The sequence below is a fragment of the Camarhynchus parvulus genome, chromosome 7 (assembly GCF_901933205.1).
Source record: "Camarhynchus parvulus chromosome 7, STF_HiC, whole genome shotgun sequence".
NCBI lineage: Eukaryota > Metazoa > Chordata > Aves > Passeriformes > Thraupidae > Camarhynchus > Camarhynchus parvulus.
In genome coordinates, this window is record NC_044577.1 from 24747694 (window position 1) to 24768935 (window position 21242).

General features: G+C 39.4%; 1 protein-coding gene across 2 annotated transcripts in view; it reads right to left on the bottom strand.

Annotated features, from left to right (window-relative positions):
- Positions 1-21242, bottom strand: part of CNTNAP5 (contactin associated protein like 5) — a 271197-nt gene that overhangs the window by 182512 nt on the left and 67443 nt on the right. For both annotated transcript variants that reach the window (XM_030952826.1, XM_030952827.1), the window contains exons 2-3: positions 19017-19127; positions 11503-11696 (exon numbers count right to left, since the gene is read on the bottom strand). In XM_030952826.1, the coding sequence (XP_030808686.1) occupies positions 11503-11696; positions 19017-19127 (305 nt within the window). The remainder of the gene's footprint in view (positions 1-11502; positions 11697-19016; positions 19128-21242) is intronic.

A 21242-nucleotide genomic window follows, 5' to 3' on the forward strand; every position in this document is an offset into this window, starting at 1 on the left:
CATGGCTCATTCTGTAAATGTAAATGCATGAGTTAAGTGCCCATATGTTTGCCAGATCACGGGCTAAAACCTTCATTCAGATGAGTAGTTACTTGTACCTGAATAACGTCACAGATTTTAGAAAGCACTGTTCAAAGTCAGTTACTATTTGCTTTAAGTAGAGGTAACAGGAAGTGTCCCACTAAAAAGGAGGTATTAAGAACTTCCAGAATCTCTATAACTGTCTTTAGATCCTTTTCCCCTTGATAATTTCCACTGAGAAATTAAACATGCCTCTGAATTCTATAAATAAAGGCTATCTAGGTTAATCTCTGCTATCCTCTTCACTATAATACATACTCCAGTTGGAGAAGCAACCAAAACAAATGCAATCTACTGTGGCCCAGTCTAGTGGGAGAGAAGAGTAGTTAAGGGAAAAAGTAAAACGAGAGAAGAAAAAAAGAAAAAAGAGGGAAAATGACATTAAGGATAAGGCATTAAATGCTTTTTTCATTCCTGCAGTACTCAAAACTCCCCTTCTCATGTGAGGAAATTCAGCCAACGCATCTAGAAGCTACTAGACATGACCTCCAAGGCCATCAGTGTCGCAGACATCTTTTTGTGAAAATCCTTTTCTTGGGATTTTTTCTTCCTGAGAAGCTGACAGGCATCAAGAACAAAATATAAAACAATGGTTACCTGCTGCTGCGGAATGCAAGAGGTCCATCTGTGATTGGTCTCATCAGCTTGTTTGTAATTAATGGCCAATCACAGCAGAGCTGACTCAGACAGAAAGTCTGAGGCAGCTGCCTTTGTTATCATTCTTGTCTTTTCTATTCTTAGCTTAGCTAGCCTGAGATGAAACTTTTCCTTCTATTCTTTTTAGTATAGTTTTAATGTAATGTATATCATAAAATAATAAATCAAGCCTTCTGAACATAGAGTCAACATTCTCGTCTCTTCCTTCAACATAAGACCCCTGTGACCACCGTCACACATCAGATTTCAAAGAGTCAGTTTCTTAAAGGGTGACTATCTTTCCCTTTTTTTCTGTGCATATTTTCATGAGTCCCACAGGTTCTGCAGATAGTAAGATAGCAGAGCACATCAGAATGTTTTCTCCTTGCTATAGTATCTACACTTGAGATGTGCTGCCAACAAGGAGTTGCTACCTGTAAATGTGTCAATCATGAGCTACGTGACTGCTATACAAATCACAACTGCTTGAAATTTTTGAAATCTTTCTACAGGGATAGCCCTGGCTTTGGCTGACTGAACTTTGTTATGGTTTGTTGGGTGTAATTTGTCAATACTAAGTGCTCTCTACAAAATTCAGCTGCACACTTCAGGTGTCTGCACTGACGTAATAAGAAACTTGGGTTCTAACTCTGGGATCTAACTCTGTTTTAGACATTACAAAACTGTTCTCAACACTAAAACCAAGAGTTTTGATCTCCCTTGCAGAGGAAACAAAACCAAGAAAAGGCTGCACATTTCAGTCTACTAATCTCAAACCTTCTTCAGCATAAATCACTCATGGATTTGGTAGTCTGCTTGTGAATTTGCAACAAATAAGCAGAAGTTAGAAAGTGTAGATATTAGAGAGTGCTTATGAAGGATCACATATTGGATGTACATAAAAGCCTGAATACATACATCTGGAACACAAATTAAAAGCAAGGAAAACTACCCATTGTGAAGACACATAATGAACAAAGTGACAGATGCTTGAACAATGATTCCACTGCAAAACAATGTAGAAGCCATGATGTGGAAATCTCTCCTAAATCTCTATAGAATAGGTTTTTTCCAGAGACTGCTTTATGGGAACAATACCAATGTCTCTTCCTCGGAGACAAAGTCTTTTCCCTGAAGTACTGTGTGATGCAAGGCAGTATTTGTAAGGTACCCTTCAAGAGCATGATCCTTAGTATCTGATCTCCAGACTAAAATCTATCTCTATTAATTTACTGAGTAACACTTCACAGAAGGCTTCTCGGGAGACATGTTTTCAGTATTTTTCCTTTCCTTCTCCTATTTAACTTTTTTTTAACTGAAGCCTAAATGAGAAAGCATCTGCTGAGCATATGGAATTTACAAGTATTACCATTAATGTATACTGCTAACATTAAGATTTTTCCACCAGGCACACACATATTCTAACTGGGATACAAACACTCTTGCTCTGAAGGACTCAGCAAGGAGAGAGGAGTAACTGTGGACAGCTCTGTAGTGCAGCATGAGCATTTGTGCCCAGGGGAAAACAGAGGTTTGGGTCTGACATAGAGGATGTAAAACACACTCTAGATGTTTAAAAAGTCCCCCTGTGTCAGCAAACTGTATAATAGAAATATAAAATCTGGATCCAGAACACAGACTGCAGTTTTCTTTGGATACAAGTAAACTCCTGCCCTGCAATCTTAAGAATCTCAATTTTCCCCCAAAGCACCCAGAGAAAAGATTTGAAAGCATCAGCCAAAATTGGCTATCATGCCAGTGCCAAAAGGACCTGCACCTCTTGGATCCATGGGGATTTATGGAAGGAGAGTGAATAGAATTGCTACTCATTGCCAGAATTGCTATAGTCTTTAAAGCAGTTCCCAAGCAAAAGAGGTAAAGCTCTTTTGGATCAGCTTTCCTAAATTAACTAGGACCAGTTTGGATGCTTTCTTGACTGTCTATCAAGACAAAGACTCTCCTGAGGCAACCATGACATGGATTTTAAAATGGTAAGCCTAATTTCCAAATGGAACTTATTGTAAATGAAATCATCATTTTTGCAAGCTGAACCTAAACTTGAAGTACTCCAAGGCAAAATTTTTCCCTACAAATTCTCCACAAAGTCTAGCAAACCTCATCTCAAGACAGCTAGAATCTTCTCCAGAGAAGATTTGTCCATTCTTATCACTCATATGGGAGTCTCCATATTCAAAATTAAAATGTGGCTCACATTTAGTTTCTCTGAGCACAACAGCTGACTAGTTTTTATTTGAGTCAAATTTCATCTCTCCTTCAAGCTGTAAAGGTGTCTATATATGGAACCACTCATCATTTTCCAGAACTGCATTTGTACCCTCAACTCTCAATATAGAAGAATACTTATTCCCCGAAGGGTAAAAGTCCTTCAAGTACTGCTGTGTCAGGATTTACTCTTTACTTTGGTTTGCTGAAGTTTATTTTCATGTTTGATTACTAACCCCACAAATGTTAACCAACTCCTGTAGACCAGGTGTAGGCAGCTCCCCAAAAGTGTCAGAAATACATAAAAAAAAATCAGTTACATTAAATTTCAAAGGAATCTGGATAGGCCTATTCATTCCACAGATAAATTTTGTTCTTACTTATTTGTACCTCAAGGGATTTTCTAAGGACTTCTATCTTTCCCTATTTCTTGAGAAACAGCTTTAGGAGTAAAAAGTACAATTGGTATAATAACCTTCAAGATTAATGATTATAGAAGTGTTTTAAAAGTTCTCATGTACTAAAATTTGGGAGTCACTGAAAGATGTAAAATATGCACTACACATCTGCAAAGGCAATATATTAAAAGAGGTCCTTCATAACAAGAACAATAATTGAGTTTTTTTTAAATAGCACTATTTTCACTAATTGTTCTTTGTTTTTTAACTAGGGAAAAGATCTAATAAAATATATTAAATATTTATATTTTTTCTATAATAATCATTAGAGAAACACTGTTTCCACACTTGGAATATCCCAGTACAGGCATAGGCAGTTAAAAAATAATAAATCTCATGAAGCTAATTTCTTAATGACAATGAAAACAAATAATTTTAAAGTTCTTTATGCAAGATAAAAAGTCCCCTCTTCACCCTAAAAAAATAAATCCACATTAGCTGAAATGACTAGGGGTTTGGGAGGAAGGAATTCTGCAAAGATCATCTTTCCAGCAGTGTAAGGATGATGTCACTACAGAATTTCTTGGTTTACATAAAAGCAAGAAAATATTACTTATCAGATAATTCTAATTGTGTGACTACACTTTTCTTTTTTTAATATGTAACAAGGTCACCTTAGCTTACACAACAGTTAAGGAAAAAAAAAAGCAAAAAAAAGGCATTGGCACCTGAGTTCATTCAAGGAAGAACATTTCATTTGGCGATCCCTGATGGGAAAGGGCCCCAGGGACAGCAGCAGGCTCCCAATCAGACCATAAAGGAGCAATGCAGCAGAATTTCCACACGACCAAATAGCCTAAGAAAATTAAAGTTTTAATAAATCAGGGTCCTCCCCATAAATCATCTGGACCTATCTATTTTTCCATCTTCCCATTCCTGCACTGCTACTATGCAAAGATCCAATCTTAGAGCTGAAAAAAAGTTTCCGTGAAAACAACACCTTTTCAAGAAAGTACCTCAGAAACAGTTTGTGGGGGCCACTCTGCAGCTGATTGGTCTAACAGCAGGAAACACTGAGTACATTAACCCAAGGTGGAATACAAATCTGCTAACCAAGGAGAAAAGAAGAGGATGAGCAGAAATTAAAGACCCTTGGTTTCTGCTGCTGCTGACTGCAGATGTAATGAAACTGTTCTTTATTCCATCTTAGATACTGAAGCTCTGGTCACTGACTGTAGCTCTCTACCTCTCCATCTGTCTCTGTCTCCTCTCATCTCTCCTTTCTGCTCTTTCCAATCAGTTTGCAAGTGTGTCTCATCACTAAACCGGGTGTCTACATAAGATCACACGCCTCTGCCAGTCCTGGCGGGGTTTGCAATGGTTTGTTCATTGCTTGCCTCTCTCTCTCATGTACCATTTTCACTAGCCACAAGCAATAGGTTTCTACTTCTCTGCTCATGAGCTTCTCACTACAGGATTACCCAGCATTTAGAAAGGGCTCAGAGCAAAATCAGTACAATCTTGTAACAGCTACTGAAGACCTGAACACTACAATTCAAACCAGTTTATTTATTTGGATTAATCTAATCTAAGAGTGAATCAGTAGAAGTGAAGTGACACACTTTTTAACAGCAGGAAATTTGTCTTATTTTACAGTATATAACAGCACAATAAGAGTACTCTTGTTAGTTGGTTCCCCACAAAAGAATTGGTTTTTCAGATAGCTAGAGCCACTCATTTGTTCCAAAAATGTACCAAACAACTGCAAAGAAACTCACTGAGCTCTGTAGGCATATGGATTACATAACTATTTGTTCCATATTTATTCAGAATTTTTAAAGGCGCATATTTAAGCCTTCAAATGCCATGGAAAATAATTTGCAAACAAAAATAATGAAACTTGGTCTACTGATATACAAGAGTTGCTGGCCAAACTCCACCATCTAAGAGGAAATTTCCCCTATTTTCCACATTCACCATCCTAGCATGCCACAAACAAGATTTTCTATCTTAGTAGATGCCTGGAGGGGAAACAACAGCTTTCTGGCTGTGGCAGACAAAACTGCTGGAGATGATTGGAAGACACTTATGTTTTGGGACCAGACATCACCAACCAGAGCAATGCCAACCACTCTTCCCATTCCAATCCATTAGGGCCAACCCTATGGAGTCACACCCTCTAGCTGCTAGCACAAAAGTAGCAGAGACAAGATAATTGAGATTATCCAGGATGTAAGAATAAGAAATTAGAGAACATTTCTCAGCCTTCCTGTGTGAAATGGTTACAGAAAACATGCATTTCAGGAAATTTGCAAAGGCATAAGACTGGGAAGCCAGTAACAGCACAAACTGTCAATAACCATGTTTCTTGCAATTTTTTCTGGGTCAGAGTGAATTGCTGCCAAACACCATGCACAGAGAATTCCTGAGGACACTGCTGATGGGTAGCATGCTAATATCAGCATGAAATTATCTAGACTCCACCTTAATATCACTTTACAGTTAACCAACAATAAAAGCACATTGTAAGGTCACAGAATTCATACAAAATTCAGTTAGCTTAAGGCTAACTCCAGCATCTCAACAGTAAAGGGTTATTTGAAATATAAGTATATCCATTTTATTCAGAAATAAATCCATACAGAGTGCACTTGACAAAAACAGATATACTGACAGTTTGAATTATCCTTCCAACAGAAGAACTGCCCTGGCAATACCAAGAAAGACAGATTTCCTGAGAATGTGCTCAGAAGGCCACATTTGCAGCCAGCTCAGTGGGTAAAACCAGAATTAGAAGCAAATTAGTAACATCCAAACAGCATCTCAGAATCAGGCAGTCTTAAATCTGAACAGTCCTAATTACAACAAAGGGATAATGGTTGCCTCTTCAAAATCTGTAATAACATAGCAATGAAAACTTCTGGAAAACCTTGCTTCCCTGCAGCAAGAATGAATTACTTTCTTCATTCCTACTTGAAAGTAGCAATTGGCTTTTTGTTTCTTCTTTTTCTTTCCTTAGAGCAAAGGTGGGAAAGGAAATAATCCATAGATACTTACCACTTAACACTTATTTGACTGGCAATAATTACTGTGCATAAAGGAGTTTAAATATATCTTAATACTAGTATAGCAGGAAGCATTATAACAAGACATGCAAAAACTCATTCTCTAACCCAAGCAAACAATGTGGGACTTCTCATTGCTACATGTGGAAATTTGCTCTGGTCTTGCTTGGAGGGTGTTAGGACTAGGAGCTAAAAGATGCTTTAGAATAAATTAGCACAATTATAAATCTGACAAGAAGATTAATATTCTAACTATGTTCACAATAATTAACTCACCAAAACAGTTCCAGAGTCATTATCTAGCTAGGGTGGAATGGGAAAGTTTACAGCGCCCCTGTAGATTTATAAGCCAATTAAGGGTGACCCTCCTCTAGACTTCATTAGAAAAGCCTCTGGTTCAGCAAAAGCTCACACATGCAAGTAAGAAGTTTCCCAGTGAAAGGGAATGCAAGGGATCTTTATCACCTCTATTAAAACACTTTTCCTGCTCCCCTGGAAAATACACATTCCTAATGCATCCTCAGCCTCCTGCCAACTCTCCAGGCCTCGCACAGCATCCTCACACCTGAGAGAAGCACAACACCACCGGGGCACTGCTGCAGGAGGGGAGCTCTGCTTTATTCCCTCCATGGCCAAGGGGTCATCGGTCAACATTAGAGGAGCACTTCAGATCTTCTGATGCAGCTCTGGGGTTAGAGCTCACAGCCCCTCTCCCACCCAGAGCCATCTTCTGCCTTCCATGCGCAGTGGACAGCAGATTTATCAGAACGTTCACCAACCAAATCAGCTGATACCAGCTGGCCATTGCTAACCAGCTCACTCCTCAGTGCATGGGACTGCACGGAGTGTGAACTATCTCTGTGCCATCTCTGTCATTTTCCCTCTTCATTGCCTCTCTGCACAGATTCATTGTTCCAATATAAAAGCCTTCTCTGCCACTGTCAGAGGAGTCTGCCTTTATCTCCAATTCCACAAGCTCTCCTTCTCCTTTCAAAACTCTGTATAAAGAACATCTCTTTTCTCCTTTTGTTGCATGCATCTATGCCTGTTTCATCCCTTCCTTTGTGCCTTCCTGCATAATTGTGTTTTTCAGCTTTGTAAAGTATTTTTCAATATAGATAGCATAAAAATTGCAATCTAAAATGAAATAGCGTTATATCACAACCCACACTTTTTTTCCCAGTAAAATACACAATTTGGACTGACTCAAGCTGTGATGTGTATGCAGGTAAAGCAAATGCTGAATTATTCAACACTTAAAAACACTGAAAAATCATTTACTTGTTACAAGCAATAAGATTTATGTTTTATGTCTCCCAATCAATAGCTAGTGTGTCCACACATAGCTGATTTATCCATATTGAAAATATAATTATAAGTCTAGTTTGCTCTGAACCAGAGAGTCCTTTTGTAACAAGATTATTTAAATACAAATGGGGTTGGAAAATTGGTTTTAAATGGCTAATCTGTCTTGTCTTCAACTCCAGCTGCAGAATTTACTAACATCATAAACACAGGCTGAGTGAAAACTTAAAAGGTTTTCTGATTCTCCCTGCGATCTGTCTATGCAGTCCTCATTAACAGCAAAGTTGATGGGAGCTGTATGCAAGCTGGGAGAAGAGCATAATAAGCCTTGTAATCTCTATAAAGAGAAAGGGACTTTTACTGGTGATATGTCATATATGCTGGTGTGCAAACATCTGTCTTATTGGCAGCCCAATAAAGAATTTATGCGCCCAGGTCCTCCTGGTGCACTGCAGAACATCTCTGCCATATGGGTGGACCAAACTTATACCCACAACAACTCCTCAGAGCATCAAAACACTTGCAATAGGGACCATCAGACATTCTTGGGATCATTAAGAAAAGTTTCATCTGGACAGATTTACTTGGGGATTATTGAAGGCCCTGCTGCCTTCCTGCTGTTCCCACCACATGTGGTCAATGGCCCCATGATATGCAGCAGGGAAAGGCTGGGCCAGTACATGCTCCTCCAAGAGAGCCCTGCAGTGTCACCAACTGGGAATACACCATGGCTTTCTCTCTGAGTCATGTACATAGGCTGGGAGAATGGGAGAAAATGCAGATCAAATCTGACTTGGCTTGAGTACAAATTAAGGATTGGTAACTTGCCACCTCACCCTGATAGAGGTAACTACTGCCTTAAATCCCTCTTTGACAGACCATCCTACCCACCCCTCAAAAAAAAAAAGAACCAAAAAAACGGAAAATGCTGTGTTTAACTGCTGATTTTCTTCATACCAGTGTAATTGGTATGGGGGTCTGGTTTGGGGGTTTGGGTTTGTGCTGGAAACAGTCTTGATAATTGAGGGATGTTTCTATTCGTGCTGAGCAAAAAACATCACTGAACCAAAGCCAGCACAGATAGAGATTCCCAAGTCTGGAACTCCCACACTTGTGACAGATTGGTACAGTGTACACTACCACAGATTGTAACAGTGGAGGCTACCCTGGGGGGCTGCTTTCCCAGCCCTGTGAAATGGTCCACTACCTTAAGTCAAGGGCAAGGGTTCTTTCCTAGGGGTGTGCAATGCAGAACTTCCCTTACAGCTATTCAAGGGCCAGATGTTCAGGACAAGCACCATGTTGTGCTTGTCCTCATTTCATCCAAGGGTCTGAAAAAACCTTTAACATTCAGCTGGACAGCACACTTCTATGTTTCTTCTTAGTTAGAAAAAACTCTAAGGAAAGCATAACTGCCAATAAAAGAGGAACACTGCATAATTTGAAATTATAATTCTATACATGCTTCTGAAAGCCTCTTTGGCTTTCCTCTTTGTGCTCTGAATGGCTCTCTAGACCTAATTTAATTCAGTGAAGAAAATCCAAAAGTGCCAGGGAAAAAGAATCAACTTTTTCTTTAGTTAGAATAAAAATTGTATGGAAAGAATTCTTGATCTTCATTAATTCCATGGGTAGGCATACAAGCTCCTAAGTGTTAATGAGACTTGCCAGTTCAGGTGGACTAAAGTGTCTAATGAAATGTCCAAATGAGCCCACTTTGGATTTACATTATCAGATATTTCCTCCAGGAAAGTTTGGTGAAGCATCCTAACAAACCCTTCAAACCCTCTGGGAACAATGAGCAAATGGTTCTTCTGGACTGGAATTACATTACTGGCTCACTTGGTCAGTGTGACTCCTAGAAACTAAGGTAATGGGAAATTTATCCAAATCCTTTGTTTCCTTTTCCACACTGAAAGTCTATTTCATTTTTCCTCAATTATATAGAAAATTATGCTCTGTAGACTGTGGTGGTTTCCATCAGAAACACATACAAAAATTATCTCTCCAGAAAACAAGGATCCAAGTCTGCTGAGGCTTTGGAAGTTGTGCCAGTTTCTGCCGTGAATCAACTTCGTGCCTGATCACTCTAGTAAAACAAGAGAGCCCAAGTTGCTCATAAATCCTAATTCACTGTTAAATGCCTGCTAGGCTTGTTCTTATTCTCATGTGCAATATTAGGTGCCAGATAAGAAACTCATAAATTGAATCCTTAGGGCATTAAGATTTGCTGTGGTAAATTCTATTTGTTGTCTTTTCAAGTTTCCCTTTAAGAAGAAAAATTTATAAAAGAAAAGGTGTTTCCAAAAAGAAAAGGACTGCAAAGTTTGACATGTAATAAAAAATTAATTTGTCCTAATACAAAATTTTAACAAGCCACATAATATTTTCAGGCAAAGAAGCACTTAACTGTGAAAATTTCTCAGTATTTCAGATTCCCAGGGGTGGAAGTCAAGAGACAGATTAAATGATCACTATATTCAGTCCAAATTCCTCTGCTTTTAAATATATATATATATATAAATATATATATATAAATTCTATACGTACAATATATACCTATATATACACACACATATATATATAATACATATACATATTTTATATTTATTTATTTATATATATATATATGTAAGTATCAGAGCAAAGACAGCCTAACATAACATTTTAAGTGACAGGTGAAGCACTTGACAACTTTTATGACCACCTTAGGACCAAAGTTGCTTTTCTAAGGGAAGAAAGGATTTCATTAGCTTTCCCTGAATCAAGCCATGATAAAGCAAAGTGATGATACAATGGATTTTAGATACACAGAAGTTCACCTCCCTGTACATGCATCTCCAATGCCACCACACACTTGGGGAAAAATTAAGCAGCTCTTCTCCCCTCTTCCTGCTGTACTCTAGCTCCCATCACTCACATGTTCTAGAAGCAAAATCTGCTTTTGTGACACAGCATTTAATCAAAGTATTAACCAAAGAAAAATATAAGTGTACTTGGTTACACTTCACATACTCCCCTTTATTTTCGTGAAGAATCTGTTTCTTTTAACACCACAGATTTTCATGCCACCAGGGCTATTGATGCACAGAACTACACCACATAGCATGGGGAGAATCCCACAATTTTTTACCCATTCACTAACAACTGACATTTGCTGTACAAAAGGAAGGCTTGTAAACTTTTCCATCCAGACTTGTGGTGCCACTGCTGCCCCCATGCACTCCTACCAACAGCACCTGGCACAGCCACACACTGAACCTGTGACACAGCAATGGTCAAGTCTGCATTAAAGTATTAGAAAAAGCCTTGATCACTTTTAGTGTGTCTCCTAAATCATCCCACAACCCATGCTGCAGCTCCAGCCTTCTCCAGCTAAGGAGCAATTTACCACCCATCTTCCTCAGCATGATCTCTCTTGTTATGGCCAAACACGTTTAAAGCATAGAATTAATTTTCATCTTTCCTGGAGGAAGCACGGAGGTGATTAGCCCCATTTACCCTGGTGTTCCTGAATCAGAGCCAACCAGGCACAAAAGCACACAGGTCATTTTAAGTGCCCTGATCATCCTCATAGTCTGAAAAGCAATGTACTCCTGAGGGCCTAAACTTGTATTACACAGACAGTCGGTGACATGACCCATTTAGATCAAACACCCCGTGGAGTCGCTCAGGTCTGCTCTCTCACCACTGCAGCGCTCCTTGGATGTGAAACCAGAGTTGCTTCTCCAAATGCCCAAATGAGCCTGAGCCAGAGAGCTCTGGGAGCAAAGGCCCTGCCAGTTCAGACCTACCCAGACGGCGTCGTCCTGTCTGTACTGCCTCCAGTTGCGGCCGGTGTCGCTGAACATGAGCGCGTAGCCGGTCACCCAGTCCGAGCTGCCGTACCTGCCCTGCGTGGCCACCGCCACGATCTCCACTCTGTCTCCCAGATCCACCTGCAGCCACTGCTGCTCGTTGGACTCCAGCGGGGACCAGCCACCAGCTCCTGAAAGATTGGATGAGGAGAATTTAGATGACAATGGCAGCACAAAAAAAAAAAAAAAAATTGTGCTTGATAAAGAACTGTTAAATTATTTCAGGTTGTCACAGAGGAGTCTACTTGAGCATGTGGCTGTTTTTTCATATTTTAGTATTAGGAAATACACTACATGAGGTGTGCTTCCATCAGGTTATCTCCATTAACCTAAAGCTCATGAGGAATTTTGAATTTCTAAGACATTTAAAAGAAATGTATTATTTTTCAGCCGTACAAACATCAATGAGGTTGGCACACAAAAAAAAACCCCTGAAAAATCATATCTATTCCCTCCTTGCAGTTCTGGGAATGTGAACTTTTAACTTGTAGTTTGCTTTCATATTTTGTTTTTTGCTGTGTTGTGAAAGAAATGCAAAATGTTAGTTATTTTTATTTGAGCCCTATTAAGTATTGGAAAAAATTGTTTAATTACAGCTTATAAATGCATTTCAGATAATTTGTTGTAAAGCTAGAAACTATTTGATTGAACAACTAAAAGGACTACTTTCACACTGGAAAGCAGGCTGTCTCTTACATGAGCTTGTAATTCATATTTGTCCTTTAAAAGTAAAGATTTGCACTATCCCTTGAATTCCTTCATGGGTTAAACAGGCTTGTGGTAACACCAAGCCAATGAAACAGAACTTAAACCACTGCTTGCATTTTACCACTTTGCTCACTATAATAAATGGAAGATTATGATTTAAAAGAAAACCATTCCAGACTGGAATATATTATTTTATGGTCTCCTGCTTTCTTTTACACCCTAAAATTACAGGCTATGTTTATTTTCCTTTAACTTGTTTCTCCTTGCACACATTTATTCTCTGCATACACCCGGTGTTCCATTCAGCCTCACCAATAAGCAAACAATGCAGCTAGGAAGAACACAAGCCATCAACCAAGTATCCAAGACAGCAAATTTTGAGGCTGCCACTGCTTCTGCAACCCAACACTTTTTTGTTTTGTCATTACTAATGAAGTATGGAAAAGCACTCCAGTATGACTACAGTGAACACAATCACATTGGGAATAAAACAGAACATATCTGTCTCAAAGTTGCTGCATGAAAAGTTTATTGAAGTGAATAGAGTTGAAAGATTAATAAATATGGTTTCTGTCAATGAACTGAATTTCAAAAACTCAGCACTTGACGGACATTTTTTTTTTCCTGGATAGTACTGTACTTTCCAAGTCACAAATTAAATCCCTTTGTCTAAGAGTAGGTGTTAGAATTGCCATGATTTACAATTTATTAATATAGGATTTATCTGAACTCCTGAAACAGAACCATATCTATTCCATACCTGTATTGTTCCTGCTCTCCTGGATGACTCAGCCTCCATTCTTCTACAAGAACTCTCCAGGGAAAAGTTTGCAACCAAACCAACATATACTGCTTCTTAGTGCCATGATTTACCCTCTTCAATCACAACAGAAGTCTTCATCACCACTGATTATTTTACCTGCCTTAAATAGAATACTCTGTCCTATGAGCACGCCATGAAACACCTAATGAGAATACTAGGAATTTCATCACTGATTTCTTCTTCGACTACTTTATAGCTCTTTTAACTCCATACCTATATATAGCTTATATAATACCTCCTCTTAAAAGTCCTAAAAGCTTAACTCCCACACCACCAATTTTTATTTTGATTTTTTAAGTGCCATATAGAAAGTATGTTGTCTGCCTTTAAGGTACAAACTACAGAGCTGTATTCAAAGACAACAAACTACAGATTTCTCCTACACACAACTGTGACTATTGCACACGGGAACCAAGGGCAAGCTTCCTTTGGATTGTAATATCCAGTATCTAAAATAGACTCTGAACACAGTAGTTGTTGCCTTTTTTTTTTTTCTCAGTTTTATTCTAGGAACTGATAGAAAAATCTGCTTCAGAAGTTCTGGCAAAGTTGTTCCATTCATGACTCAAAAGAGCCTATTCTAGATGTTTACAGCACATATTAAAAGAAAGTTGGCATTTTCATCTTTCCTTCATTCAACACAGAAAATGACAACTAGATGTAAGAAAATAGCATATAATAAAAATATTTGGTGAGTTTTCCATTAAAAACACAAAAGCTTTGCTTTCTATGTTCTAGTTTATACAAAAATTCTTAAGCCAAGCCTGTTAGCACAGATGCTTCCCAGCAGTATGTCAAACATCATAACTAAATATCTATGATTTCTCCCTTCTGCTGCTAGAAGTGGCAAGAATGTGATATGCTTTCAACAAAAGTGTTTGGCTTTACTGTGCATTGCTATTTTCCAGCTTGAGTACAAAACCACAGGCTTCTAATTTCGAAGTCAAACAAATGATACACACTGAACAGAAATTTGGGAGATCTGTGCTGAGCTTGAGCCCTAAAATCATAGATTGCATGATATCTCTGAACTGCATCTCTCTTTACATGACAAGCACATTTATCTGCTGGGAATGTCACTCTTTAGATGCAAGCACTGCAGACACAGCACTGCCACCTGCTCGTAGCATCACCTCTCCAAAGCTGGTCTTCCAAGAAAGATCAGTTACAGGCCATGCCTTCACAGAACAGAGCCGCTTCATATATTTTTTCCTGTGGAGAAGCAAGCCCACTGTGTCTCCCCTCTCCCAAACCCTCCACCATTACCATTTCCACAGGTGGACAGTAATTCTACTGCTGAATGGCAGCTAAAATCCCAGCAACAGCAAAGCTGCATTGGCTGCATGACTGAGGGCAGAACTGAAGCTTTTCCCACTGGGCCTCTCTCAATTCTGCTAATAAAGCAAACATGTAGTTTCTGCTTGCTTCTGTGGTTATCCCAAATCCTCACCAAATACTGCTGTGAGTGCCAAAAATCAATAAATGTTCTTTTTCCTCCACATTTACTCCGTCATACAGAGCAGGTGGCACAAGGGATAGTGGCATTTTTTCCAGCACAAGCGGTGTCTGCACACTTCTTTTATGCCCATCGTTCCTGATAGTGTGTCAACAACACATCCTGTACTTTTTTTAGTAAGTACCAAAAAAGCACAACCAAAGCAGAGCAACTATTTAGAGCCCTTTGCTCCTATACCCACCTTGATGCTTGCCCTGTGAACTGTTTGCCAGCACAGGCCCAAGACAAAGGACAAGAAGGCTCTAATAGGCAACAACATGGGCTACTGAAGACACAACTGTTCAGAGGACTTGATGTCCTGTAAGAGTCAAGCATAACCCAAAGTCTTTTTCCTGCAATTGCACACAAATATTGAAGAGGACTATATATATTTTTTTTAAATTGTGGCATAAACACAAACCAGACAAAAATTTGGCTTTGATTATGCCCATCAGATCTGCACATGTGTTTTAGGTGTGTTAAGATGTCACATTGGCTGTCACACAAAAACGAGAGAGACAGGATGCTCAATATTTCCCCTTTCCGCACACCAGGTTCCCACTGGCATTGACAGGATTCTGCCCATTGTGCTACACCATCATTCCTCACAGCTCACACATTTCACATCTTCTGGGGATCATTTCAAAGGAGGCATTCAACATTATATGGTTTGGGGAAAATACCTCAGTGGAGAAACAATACCACAGGAATCTGATATATTGTTCATATTCTCCATGGCAACAAATGATAATGTTGGAAATATGTGGAGAGCAAGGATCTGATGGTTTCTCAGTTGGAGACCCATATGACTCCAAGAAATATGATCAAATACTTTTGTTTCTTTTTCAGACTGTTTGTACATTTTGCCATAGTTGTTTCAAAAATTGCATTTAAGCCCAGTGTTACACAGTCAGTGCTTTTTGATGTTCCCCAGGGCTGCTCAGGATGCCCATACTTATTTGTAGTTGATTATTACAAAGCAAAGGGAATTATTATTTCCACCCTACCTGCCTTACAAACAGCTCAAATGGCTTTATATACAGTATAAAGCCATTATATTACTAAAGCCATATATATTACTAAAAACTCCTGGACTTCCCACTGCAACTAAGTGCTTCCCTGCTGCAGAATTTTACTTTAATGCCCAGATCAAACACTTCCTGGCCATAAAATAAATTCTTTTTGACACTATATATGCTTTATTTTCTCATACATAATTGCATATACTGACTACTCAGGCTGAGAGCTAATAAGAACTGAAAAATCTTAGGTGATACAGTCATACTGTAGCAATTTTCTTATTATTTTTTATTATTTATTTACTGTATACAAAGAAGCTGATAAATCCCTCTTGTGGGAAAATAATATATTTCATACCTCAGAATCTTATTTATCAGAATTATACTAGCTCTTTAGCATTACCAGTACAGATTTATCAGCATTTTAATTAAGCACTTTCAGCTGTTCACACAAAGCTTTACTCATGGGTACTTTGTGTGTTTGTTTTTCTAAATGGCACATTCCACAACTGCAGGCCTTTTTTTTTAAACAACAGCCTTTTACTTATGTTCTCTATTACTGAATAAACTTGACGAATTAGAACTTTCTGTCAATAAAGGACTGGGTTGTACTTTATAAATTCATCTTCACTTGTTGCATTCATATTTACATTAACAAATATATTAATCTGGCTTTCTACCCAGAGGCTCTGTTCCTTGCAGCACTGTCTTATCCATTACAAGCAAAGCTAAGCCAACTCATCAAAACATTCAGAAAGCCACAGACCAGTCCTTGTTAAGAAATATTATTTCCTGTAAACATATCTCCTATTTGCATTCAAGTATCAGTCCAAGAAAGTTTCTACAGCCACCATCTAACTATTGCTTGATCCTCTAACCCAAGCTCAGGCACTAAGTAGACTTAAATCTCTTCACAGTAGCTGGTACAGAGTTGATTGTGCTGGAATACTCTGTATTGTGTTGACAATACAGAAATGTGTCTGCTATGGCTGAGAATTGCTTAACACACAGGCCAAGACCTTTTTTGCTCCTCACATCCCACGACTAGTGAGGAGGGTGGGGTAAGCAAAATTTGGGAGTGGACGCAGGGAGGACAACTGACCCCAACTGACCACAGGGATATCCCATCCCATACAGCATCATGCATCACTTACAAATGGGGGATGCAGGAGGAGGAAAAGGGATGTTCAGAGTGATGGCTTCACTTTTACTCTTGTGATTCTCTGCCCCATCCCAGCAGGGGCAGTGAGTGGTTGTGCAGGGCTGAGTTGCTGGGGTTTGCCCAGGACATGTGCCCAACATGGGCCTCAAAGGGTTTGAGATAATTGCAGATTTGATTGGAATGTACTAGATTGCATTTACAGCTGTTACTGCTGGTTAGCTATTAATCAGCAGCTCCTGTGTTTGCCATGAGGCTTGCTTCCCTTACTGCTTATTAGGCTCATTAGTAGCTACTTTTTGCTTTTGCTGCTTGCTGTACTACTTATCATCTGACTGCTGGGCCTGGGAACATTCTGATAACAGCAGTGCCCAAGCTCCTGGGCTGGCAGATGGCCAGGGCATCTCTGCTGCTTCTGTGCACTGGGCAGGCTGGAACTGCAGTGTGAACTCAAGCCAAAGGGGTGTGACTTGTGGATGAGTCCCTGTGGCAAAAGGACAGCCCAGGTGGCTGTGGCTGTGAAGAAGCCCTTGCCAGAGCAGTAACATCTCAAAGTGCTGTGGCTGGGCTTACAGCTGTGCCACAGCTGGCTCCTCTGAAGGGACTGTGGGCCAAGAGTAAGTGCACACTGGAGCAGGTACTCCCTGAAGCACCATGGCTGAGCATGAGGCTGTGCTGGAGTATGTCAAAGCCCACCACAAAGCAGGGAGCAGCCATGGGGAAGGCAGGAGCAGGTTTACCTCTGAAAGGCCATGCTGGAGTGAGCAGCTGTGTGGGGTCTCATTGTTTTTGGGGATTAAGGCATAGCAAGTCCCCATAGAAACTCTGCCAGCACTACAACTGCACATTCCTACACAAGTCCATGCAGCAAAAGAATTAGACAAGGTAGAGTTTAGCTTCTAGGTCCCTGTGTTGGCCTCAGCTCATCAGTTATCACATAAGCATTCAAAACATGAAACCAAAGTTGCTGAAACAAGCCCCTTACTTAGGACTTGGACTTTACCAGTGTGATACTGGATTGCTGAAAAACTACAATATCTTACCCCTCGCTACATGACAAAAGTACTGTGGGACAGTTAACTGAGACCTGTTTCAATTTCTGACCTTAAATTGAAACTACTGTCATAATTTCAAACATTGTTAGTATCTGTTTAATATAGACTACCGCCTCAGCTTGACTTGCAATACTGATTTTGAACTTCTTCCTCTTTTCTACACATAAAATTAGCTATTGGAGCCATCTGCACAATCACATAAGCATATCTATTCACCATCTCAGCCAGCAGTTGGCGACAAAGGCAGGGCAAACTCAAATATCATGCTCAATGTTTACAATTTTCTTTTGTTGAGCAGTAACCATATGATCTTTTACTTGCTGAGGAACTCTGATTCAAGAGTTGAAATATGATATTGTAACTCCCACCTAACACTTCTTTAATGGCCAAGCAACTCCTTATCATCAGTGCCAAGCATATAACAGAGAGCCCTTTAATGTCTTTCTATAGATTTATCAAATGGTGTTTGATTAAAACACACTTCAGGGATGTTTAAGAATGAAAATTCTGATTTATTTTCAATTAAAACTTTTTTTATAGTAGTGCTCTTTCTAGTGTTTCCTACAATGAAATTCATATGTAATATGATAATACAGAGCTTTCCACTTTTAGAGGCTCTACCTTGGAAGTAAGATGAAAGTTGACAGCATGAATTTACAACAGGATGTCAAATGATGCCCTAAATACTGCCAGCTTCTCCTTTCTGGTACTGTGCGTCATATTCACAGTTCCACCTGGTGTGTGAACTCATTACCTGGACCTCAAACATTTTTGATGGCAAATGTCTGAAAAGTTGTTTTTCACGTTCACTATTTCTGCAGGGTTGTGTAATCACTGAATGAATTCCACTGGAATTTCATACCTAGTTGCTGTTGTCTTTAACACATTTTAGAATAGGGTCTCAAACCTAGCAACCTTTAAACTCTTAAAATATGGGAACTCATCCAAAACAAAAAGACTGTCTGAACTTCCTTGATGATATCTCTACAAGAGAAGTGGAGCTCTTTACAATTAATAGAAGCTTTCTATAATAAAGGAGGAAATAGCTACTACATAGCACACTCTCAGGAGCATAAATTAACAGTTCTATTCAGCTTGGCTCTGAATGCACTGCATACAAAAAGCATAGAAAGATATTCTTTGTAAAAGTGATTAAAACAAATAGTTTAGGCATTTCATATTTCAACCTTACCATCTCGTCTGTTGAGTTTTGCAAAGCTGGGACTGTGAGTACTGAAGAGCTCAGAGGAACTGGTAAGGGCAGCTGAAGGTAAGGGAGATACCAATGCATCATCACAATTATCTAAAAAGGAAAACAAGAAAACAAAACATACAGAGGTCATCATACGAGCAACGCATATGCCTACTTGTGCTATCTCCAGGTGGGTCTTTTTCTACTTAGTAACAGAGATTGGACACACAGCAGTACACTTGTGCTTGAATTCACATGTGAGAACTGAAATTAACCCTCCAGAATGTCCCAGTCTGGTGGGACAACAACCACATGGGAGATGCTGTTAAGACATCGAAGTTGAAAAACTGGAAAATGTTGTCCTTTCAGTGAATGAGATTTGATTGTCTACCCTGCAGTTAAAGAGGGCATTGACTCTTGTTGCAAAAGCCACTGGAAGAGTGCAGTAATGCTCTGGCAGCCCTTAGAGAACACCCCAGGTGTTCTGTGCTCAGTACAGTTTTTCCACAAAACAGGTATGTAATGTAGGAATTACAACTTCATATTTCTGTGTGGAAGTGACACACAGGAACACGCCATGGGGGCTTTTGCAACATGGAAAAGTGTGTCCCATAATTCACAGGTGTCTCAGGCTGCACTGAAATCTCAAAACCTGAATACCTCCATCATTTCTTCCCCAAGCTCACACAAACATGCAAGGCCAAATTAGTTTTGTTCACCCACATGAGCAGCCTCTACGTTTCTCACCTCTTTCTCTCACAACTGCTTCTGAGGACAGATGGGCTATGCTAATACTCAAATGGAATTTTTGAGCCCATAATGTTTGAACAGGAACAGAATTAAATAAAGTAAATTTTCTCATTACAATGCTGTCACATAAACACTCAAGAACATAATGCAGGGTTTCAGTAGGGAATAATAATAATAATAATAATAAACCCCTCTCATTTTTAATTGAATCTCCCATGGAGCAAACATGGACCTAATTACTGGAAAAAGCCTGCAGGTCACTAGGATCTCGCTACCACAGTGTTCTTGCACTCAGAGAGTAAATATGCAGTTTACAAGGATTGGGAGGAGGGGGAGAAGGAAAGGCTACAAAAGACAATAAAAGCAAAACTTGCTTGATAGTTATGAAAATGAATTTAGATTATTCTAAACCTGAGGAATACCTTTTTCATGTTGAGACAAATTACATTAAAATACTTCTCATCCCTTTCTACAATGACTCTCTAGAACAACCCAGATACTTTTGCAATTAAAATCCAGCTCTATATGAAGGAAAAACAATGCAATCAATATAATTTACATCAGTGCATTGAATGATGAATCTCAAAAACCAAACTTCTATCCAAAACCCCTTCTATCTCTTTCATTCCCAAGAGCAAAAAGGCCTAGCAAGATCTGGCAAGATAGATAAATTAGGGACAAGTCTGCACTGATGATGTAGCCACAAGGATAATTAGCTAACAAAACAAGTATTATGGTCCTGAGCAGATTCCCTATGACTTACACCCTTTGAGTCTCAAGGAGGGCTTGAGGTCTCCTGGTACACCATGAGATCAGGCCATAACTGTTCTATTCATACTTGAAAAATCCCAAACAAAACACCTTAAATTCACACCTTAAAGGGTCTTAAATTCACTGTCACTCATGACCTGAACAGAGATTTTAACAAAGATTGGAAATGGTGAGCTCATGAGGACACTGAATTCACCCAAACTTCTGCAGTCTATAAAACCAGCACAGGGGTTGAGAACCTCTCAAAAGAAAGTCTAAAGTCCTGATGGACAGATCTTCAGAACTATTCAGCAACACTTAAAACATGAGGCTGGAAATAACTGAACACAGAAATTTCACTTTAAACACTGTGTAGATTGCTGGCTCTCTTAAGCTCCCTGTGGTTGCTCCTGGGCCATGAGAGAACCCAGCACATCAATCAGTCTGTGATCCAGTTGTCCACCACTGCTCCCCAAAGGTAGGACAGGATACCTATGGGACACCACGTATCTCATCATCACAGCAAGAGGAAACCATTTCAGAGCAACACATTTAAGGTTTTCCCTGGGACCTCTAGAGGCTCCAGGCTGAGAGGTGACAATTAGCTCCTGTAACTAGGAGGTGCTTTGTCTAAATTTCCACATCCTTTGCTTCTGTTCCAATGCACATTCATCTGTATCTCTGCTGCTCCAGAACTGCAACATCATTTCCACACTAAATTCTGGG